Source organism: Triticum aestivum, chromosome 6D (assembly GCF_018294505.1).
Source record: "Triticum aestivum cultivar Chinese Spring chromosome 6D, IWGSC CS RefSeq v2.1, whole genome shotgun sequence".
NCBI classification, from domain to species: domain Eukaryota; kingdom Viridiplantae; phylum Streptophyta; class Magnoliopsida; order Poales; family Poaceae; genus Triticum; species Triticum aestivum.
In genome coordinates this window covers 52,555,473-52,563,585 of record NC_057811.1, presented here as the reverse complement: position 1 = coordinate 52,563,585, position 8,113 = coordinate 52,555,473, and the positions used below count along the sequence as shown (strand labels likewise).

Below are 8,113 nucleotides of genomic sequence, written 5' to 3'. Positions count from 1 at the left end.
TCGCATATTATATAGTGTTTGTATGTATATAATTACACTCAGCCAAAAACCAACAATAAAACCATTAATTAAAAGGTAAAAGAAAAACACAACCCAGAAGAAGAAAAACGAGCCCAAGAAGCAATTCGACTAACCCAAAACAGGGGTCAATCGATGTCACACAGCCCAATCAAACAACAGAATTAAACAGCAGGAAATAAAAACAACACACATCTCAAAGCACATCCAACGAAAAGAAAATCGATTGACCATAAAGTGAAAAGTCAGCTGACTGAAACGTAGCTAAAGTGAAAAAGAAAAGGTGATTGACGTGAATAAATTTTTCAAGCGCCTAAGAAATAGTAAAACTGTCAGTTAATTGATCCGAGGAAAAAGTGCAAATCTCAACGTTGGATCGGATGGACAAGGAGTCAACTGACTTGGCTAAGTGTCTGTCAGCTGACCCACCACACGTACGTTGTGAAGCAATGTAGCTCCGTGTACGGGCCTGGACCCAGTCCTGTAAGGTTTTCTATATAAACACCAATGACAGGAGCAAAGCAGCAAAGCAAGTTCTTACTGATTTCCACCAGGAACAATATATGGAGTCTTTGCTTTCAGTACTTGCTTATGCCTTCTTCTTCTTCCTTGTCCTAGCTGTGTTCCGACGCATCTGCCGTGTGCCGGCGCGGGTGATCCCTCAGCCGATCATCGAGATCAGCGATGCTGCCGTCACCAGGCGCGCACTGGTTGAGTACGCCGACGCTTTCTCCAACCGCCCAATGTCCATGTTCCGCGTCCCTATCGTCAAAGGTCACCGCCGCCGACGGAGCGACAACATAATCTCCGTGCCATACGGCCCGCTATGGCGCACCCTGCGGTGCAACCTCGCCGCGGAGACCATCCACCCCACGCGCTACGCTTCCTATGCACCCCTGCGACGGGCGGCCATCGACGACATCGTCGCTAGCGTCCAGTCAGCCGCAAGAAAGGGCAGGGCGGTGGTCGTCCGTGACGGCCTCTATGCCGCCGTGTTCTCTATGATTGCACGCATGTGCTTTGGAGACGGCCTGGTCGACGAGGCCGACGTGCGGGCCATGCAGTGCGAGTTCCGGGAGTTCATCCTCGCCGCCGTGGAATCCACCTCCACGTGCGAGTCTAAGCTCTTGGGATACTGGAGGAGACGGCAAAGCGATCCTATCGCCTTGCGCCACCGGCTGGCGGAGCTTTTCCTCCCTCTCATCGAGGAGGCACGGCGGCAGTCGTCACGATTCTGCGACGGCCACGCCCGTTCATACGTCGATTCGCTCATCCATCTCCGCGTTCCAGACGAAGACGACGACAATGACGAGCATCTCCGCCGAGCCCTCACGGAAGACGAGATGGTGAGCCTCGTGTTAGAATTCCTCGGCGCCGGCACGGAGACTGTTGTGGCTTGCGTCGAGTGGACCCTCGCTCACCTAGTCACCCGACCGGAGATCCAGAACAAACTGCGTCGCGAGGCCATCATCAACATCAAGTACGACGGTGACAACAAGTATCCCTCCGAGGACGAGGAGAGAGAGATACTCCACCGCGGCATGGCGCCGTACCTCCACGCCGTGGTGCTCGAGAGCCTCCGCATGCACCCACCGGCGCCGTTCGTCGTGCGCGACGTCCGCGCCGAGGGAGGAGTGGTCGGCCAAACGGCCATGCCGGCAGGCGGTTTGCGTGTGCACTTCGTCTTGGGGGACATCGGGAGGGACCCCAAGACATGGACGGATCCCGACGAGTTCCGGCCGGAGAGGTTCCTTGCCGGAGGAGAGGGAGAGGCCGTTGGGCCTCTGCCGGGGCCCAAGGAGATCAAGATGATGCCGTTCGGCGCAGGGCGGAGGTACTGCCCAGGCATGGCGCTGGGGATGCTCAATGTCAAGTGCTTGCTGGCAGCGCTGGTGCGCGAGTTCGAGTGGACCGAGGGAAATTGTGGCGTCGACCTCACGGAACACGACGGGTTCTTCAAAGCGATGAAGAAGCCACTTCGTGCTCGTGTCACTCCATGGAGTCCCTTTGTTTAAACTACTCGTTAAATAATCTGCATGAACGGGGCACACGCGGGTTGTACGCCCCTGCTATTTCTTTCGGATAAGTTCATGCGCAATGCCATGAGTGTGTAGTATCTTTTTTTCTCTTTTGCGGGTGTGTAGTATGTTTGTTGTGTGCGCCTAACTATGGTTCTCCAATAATGGACATATGTTTTTATATTTTTATAAAGTATTTGCGAGTTTGTCAAGTTTTTTTAAAAATTGGATTGCCTAAATACTACTTGGATCCCTCCATTCCAAATTGTAACATGTTCTAACTTTTCTCTAAATCGGATGTATATAGACGTGTTTTAGTATGTTTGTTTATCCGTTTCAGCCTATATGTAGTTCAATTCAGATATTCAATACGTCTTATAATTCATAACAGAGGTGATCGGAACTGGGATATTCGAGGTTGCCATTCAAACTTGACGAATTCAATCTCAGCCAGTAGCATTGGCGTTAGAATGCCCACATGCATGACGTCGCGAGTTGTCGTTGTCGTCAGGCCCTTCCCAGTGCTTCAAGGTGTACCAGTGCTAAGGGTGTCACATAGGCAAAAAAGTGATGTGGCAAAGCAATTAAAGAGGTGAGAGAGCATTATGGTGACCCTCGGAGGAAACGATGCTAAGCACGTGGACCTATGCAAAATGACTATCAACCAATGCATGAAGGTGTTTTGGTGTTAAAACATTAAATGAGGGAGGCTTAGTTACAAAATATAAGCACCAATGCATTGGGAGAGTAGTTGCTAAGCTTTTTAATGCATTTAGCACCCCACCTAAGCACCAACCGCACCGATGAAGACAAACTTTTGATTGTTCCTGCTGATGCGGGGCCCACCGTTCACGGGAAGACACAAATATAATTTCCTTTTCGCTCGATTCCCACGACGCGTGACTAATGCATGTAGGCACGGGCATTGAATTCCGGCGACTGTCATGTTCCCATGACGCGCCGCTCGACATGTCGACTGTGTTTATTTATTGGCTCCCGGGGTGCGCTAGAGGCACCTTCACCAGAAACTCTAGTTGGACCTCTCTCCTCGCAATGCCCTAACCGCATTGATGTTGCTCGCTTGTTTTTCTCGCCACTCGCAGTGTTCGCCATTCCACGCCGGATGTCCGGCCGCAAAACAGGCTACACCCGCATCGCATCGCATTGCACCGGAGCCATTTTTTATTTTCTCGCGGGAGGCCGGACTTAGAGCATCTCCAGCCACCCCCCCCCGGGGGGCTCGAAATATCGCCGCCTGGGGGCAAACCGGCGCTAAAATCGGCGTGGGGGCGTTTGGCTTCCTAGCCGCCGCCACCAGGTCGCCCCCAGGTGCCGCTTTCGGCCCATTTTTGGCGCAAATTTGCCCACTTTTCATCCCAGTTTCGGCGGAAATTGGCCCGTTATTGACGCAAATTGACCCATATTCGCCGTGCTTCAGCGCAAGTTCAACAGAAGCTATTTTTATCACATAATTCATGACATAAAATCAATAGGAATCAAATAGTTTAATACAAATTATACAGTTCAACAAATAAAAACTCATATTTGTTCACAAGACGAGCTAGGCGTTGCCCTTGAGCCTCCATAGGTGCTCCACCAGATCTTGCTGCAGTTGTTGATGCACCAGTGGGTCTCGTATCTCCTGAACCATATTGAGGAATGCAGTCCAGGTTGCCGGTAGGTGATGATCAAATTGGGCAAGAGGACCTTGCCGGTAATATGGTTCAGTGTCAAACACTGGCTCTTCCTGCTCACTCTCAATGATCATGTTGTGCAAGATGACACAGCAAGTCATGATCTCCCACATTTTATTTTTCGACTAGGTCTGAGCGAGGTAGCGGACAACAGCAAATCGAGATTGGAGCACACCAAATGCCCGCTCGACATCCTTCCTGCAAGCCTCCTGAACCTTCGCAAAGTGGGAGTTCTTGCCTCCTGGCACAGGGTTTGAGATAGTCTTCACAAATGTGGACCATCTCGGCTAGATGCCATCTGCTAGGTAGTATCCCTTGTTGTAGTGCCGCCCATTGGCCTCGAAATTCACCGGAGGAGCATGACCTTCAACAAGCTTGGCAAAGATAGGAGAGAACTACAGTACGTTGATGTCATTGTGAGTTCCTGGCATGCCAAAGAAGGAGTGCCAAATTCAGAGGTCCTGTGTGGCCACTGCCTCAAGTACCACACTGCAACCGCCTTTGGTGCCTTTGTACATCCCCTGGCAAGCAAATGAATAGTTTTTCCATTTCCAATGCATGCAGTCGATGCTTCCAAGCATCCCAGGAAATCCTCTTGCTACATTGTGTGCTAGGATCCGAGCAGTGTCTTCAGCATTGGGTTATCGCAAGTATTGCGGTCCAAACACTGTCACCACTGCCCTGCAGAACTTGTAGAAACACTCAATGGTCGTGGACTCGGCCATGCACCCATAGTCGTCGAGTGAATCGCCGCGAGCTCCGTATAAAAGCATCATCATAGCTGTCGTGCACTTCTGGATTGAGGTGAATCAAAGTGTACCGGTGCAATCCTTCTTGCACTTGAAGAAGCTGTCGAACTCCCGGATGAAATTCACAATCCTGAGAAAAAGCTTTTGGCTCATCTGATAATGACGCGGAAATACTTTGTCGCCGTGCAATGGAGCGTCCGTGAAGTAGTCGGGGTAGAGCATGCAATAGCCTTCCAGCCGATGCCGGTTCATTGCTTTCAGCCGCCCCGGCGCCAAGCCACCTCGCCGCGGTTTTGCATTGCTCGCGAGCAGGCAGGCCAGGGCGGCGAGGACCATGAGATGCTCTTCTTCCTGGACGTCGGCATCGGCTTCCTCCTCCAGCAGCGCCGCGAGCGCCTCCTTGTCGTCCGAGTCCATCATAGAGCAGACAAATCGCCGAACACCTGGCGGGCGTGGTAGGCGCACAGTCGCCGGTATCCCACCCTGCGCAGCCGGAGCATTGGAAAACTCGCCCAAGAAGGTGGTGGAGAGGATGCCGCGGCGAAACCCTTTCTCTTTTTGGACCGGCGGGGAATGACCTATCTAATGGGCGGCGCTGGGATCGGCAATGCGGCTAGAGGGTGTGCGTGCGGGGGGAGGCGAATCTGGACGTGGAAGACGACTTTTCGCCTGACAGTGTGGCCTAGACGTGGTTTTCCCTTCCGGCGGAGCCCCCAAGCGCCCCCGGTGCGCTGGGTTAGGCCTGGGATCGTCGGGCTCAAAAACGGGCCGAGCGGGCGGATTTCGGTGTCTTGAGAGCGCGACTGAGGTGCTTTTTCGACGCCGGTGCGAAAAAAATCGCCATGGGAGGCTTGTTGGGGGCGCGGCTGAAGATGCTCTTAGGGAGGCAGCATTTTGCTGGCAGTTAGACATGTCGGACGTCGACGCCGCACTAGACACAGGTAGTAGCATTAACACACTACCCGCTAATCTAACTTGTAATCTTTGCATCCACACGCTTTTTATGGAGCTACATAAGTCTTTGTTGAGCCTTCAGCAACACCTCCAGGGCGACTTTGAGAAAGGAAAAGTGGTGTTCACATCTGATATTGGGGCAGAGAGGAAGCAGAAGTATAAACAGCCCCAGGTTCCTACCAGCGGACGGCCGCCGTATCGATGGACGAAACCACCAACGGGCTGGAACAAGCTTAATGTGGATGGTGCAATCTTCTTCGTATCAAGTCCCCATCTACATAGTTGCAATAGCCCGCTTGAAGCAAAACTTGTTGCGTACATGCAAGGTACGTACTTCCTTCGTTTCATAATGTAAAAGCGTTTTTGACAGAATAGTGTAAAAGAAAAGCTCTTATATTATTGGACAAAGGAAGTAGTATTGCTCTAGTTTATGAGTGGAGAACGAAGCCGTTTTTGTTGAGACAGACTAGCAAGTGGCAGTGCAAATGATCAAGCAGCTCGAGCTTGATCGATCACCGACGGAAGCATCATTGGCGAAATCAAGGGTCTACTCGACCAGGGTAGAGAGTTTGCTGCCGTACATGTGCGCCGGTCATGTAATAACGTTGCACACCGATTAGCTCATGTTAGAAGGGAAGGGATGATTGGTGGAGTAGTTTTGCTTTATTGCTTGAGCCTTTTGAGCATATATATAAAGTACATGATCATTTTGGAGTACAAGGCAAGATAGAATAATATCCTACGCTATCCGAGCTTTCCTAATAATCACGATACTCAACATCCCCGCAGTCGTAACGATAGCGACGCAGACGGTGAGACTAGAGAATAATTCGAAGGTAAGCCGACGGACACCCCCTACAGTCGTAACGGTCAATGCATCGCGGAAGTCGTCGCTGGAGTGAAAACCGACAAGTTTGCTCAAGCAAGGCGGTAGCCCTTTATGCCGATGTCGTTGTACCCGAGAGCATAGGATGGTGTAGCCGTTGTTGAGGTAGCCGTCCGAGAGACGCCGTGGTCGATGTCTAGTCTGGGTGGCCGGTGTCGAGGTAGTCGTCGTGGACCGGAAAGAAGAGCGGCGGTGGCGATCTGAGGAGGCGGCGGCGGCTGCTAGGTCAGAAGCGCGGCGACGGTGCTCGAAGTAGGTGAGGCAGAACCCGACAGCGTGACGATGACCGGCGCGGACGGTGGCATTCCTGCGCCTAGGGAGGCAGCGCGACGCATACCGCCTAGAAGTCGACGCGCGGGGACGGTGGAGTGGACCGCGCGCCACGACGCTACAACCCGAGGAGGTAACGCAGTGGCAGCGCGCGGGTCGGGGCGACGACGCGGAAGACCTCAGGGCGGTTGCAGGGACCGCGTGCCACGCTCGCTACGGCCCGACGGGGCAACGCAGCGGCAGCGCGAGGGTCGGTGCAGCCTCGGGGACGGCCTGGACGGATGGCCTCGGAGCGGCAGTTGACCGCGGGCCGCGGCACTATGGCCCGAAGGGGCGACGCAGCGGCAGCGCGCGGGGTGGTGCAACCACGAGAACGGTGTCAGGACGACGGCGGGATCATGTGCCGCGGCGCTACGACCCGAAGGGGCGACGCAGCGGCGGCACGGATCAGTGCATTCTTGGGGAGAACCACGGGGCGAAGGCGGTGCAGTCCGATGGGACAGTGCAACTACAGCCCATTGCTCGATCGGTGTAGAGACATGTAAACTTGATATTGATATTCTTGTATGCTGCAAAGTCCACATGGAACGCAACAGGTGCAAATAGGCTGTGATCCGCATGCACGGGCCATCATGTACACCGTGAGTCAGTGGAGGAGCGTATCACACCACGCGGGCACGCGAGCGACAGGGTTCGCACGGGACGTGCGTGGGGCCACAGGCCACACAACTTGCGACGATGAGCCAGCGCAGGAAGGTGCGCCCGGCCGCCGCTCAAGCGTTGGACGTCATGATGCAGCTGCCTGGATGCGTGATGAAAATGTCAACGAAGTAGACACGTGTTGTAGACGACGGACGACGCAAACCGATCGTAGATCGGAAAACCAAAAAAGAACACCGATCAATAAATCGGTGAGAGAGAAAATCCCAGTCAACAGATTGAAAAGAGAGACTCTCTAGGGCAGGCAATCAACACGACTAGCCGACAAACCGTAGGTACGGACGGCGCGGCCCCCGGCGGCGGTCATGGAGACCGACCGCCCCGGGTACGGCGCGGAGCGGAAGCGACGACAGCGGCTAGGATTTGGATTGGTTAGGCTCATACCATGTTAGAAGAGAAGGGGTGATTGGTGGAATAGTTTGTTTTATTGCTTGAGGCTCGTGGGCATATATATAAGAGTATATGATCATCTTGGAGTACAAGGCAAGGTAGAATAATATCATACGCTATCCTAGCTTTCCTAATAATCACGATACTCAACAGCTCAGATACGACATCGTCAAGTAAACACAGCCGTGTGGCTTAAGAGCAACTCGAAACGGACAGTGATTTTGTCCGCTTTTTATCCGTTTGGGTCGGCCCGGCGGACACCCACGATCGCTTCCGCGTTTTGGTCGACGCATGCGCCCAACACTGGCCCGACTCATTTTTACGGCGCGCGAAAATAATAGAACACAAAAAATCCGAAAACGGAAAAACATTAAACATTAATACCGGCAACAAAGGCCGGCGAGAGTCCACGCG

At 53.2% G+C, this 8,113-nt stretch overlaps 1 protein-coding gene across 1 annotated transcript; it reads left to right on the top strand.

Moving 5' to 3' along the window:
- Positions 1-564: 564 nt before the first annotated feature.
- On the top strand, positions 565-2,248 carry LOC123141042 (cytochrome P450 89A2). The gene has a single exon (XM_044560286.1). It carries the CDS (start codon positions 582-584, stop codon positions 2,031-2,033), a length of 1,452 nt encoding a protein of 483 aa, XP_044416221.1. The 5' UTR covers positions 565-581; the 3' UTR covers positions 2,034-2,248.
- Positions 2,249-8,113: the final 5,865 nt, after the last annotated feature.

Bases quoted from the DNA above. Each gene is read 5' to 3' on its own strand.
- LOC123141042 (XM_044560286.1), top strand. From the start codon at position 582: ATGGAGTCTTTGCTTTCAGTACTTGCTTATGCCTTCTTCTTCTTCCTT.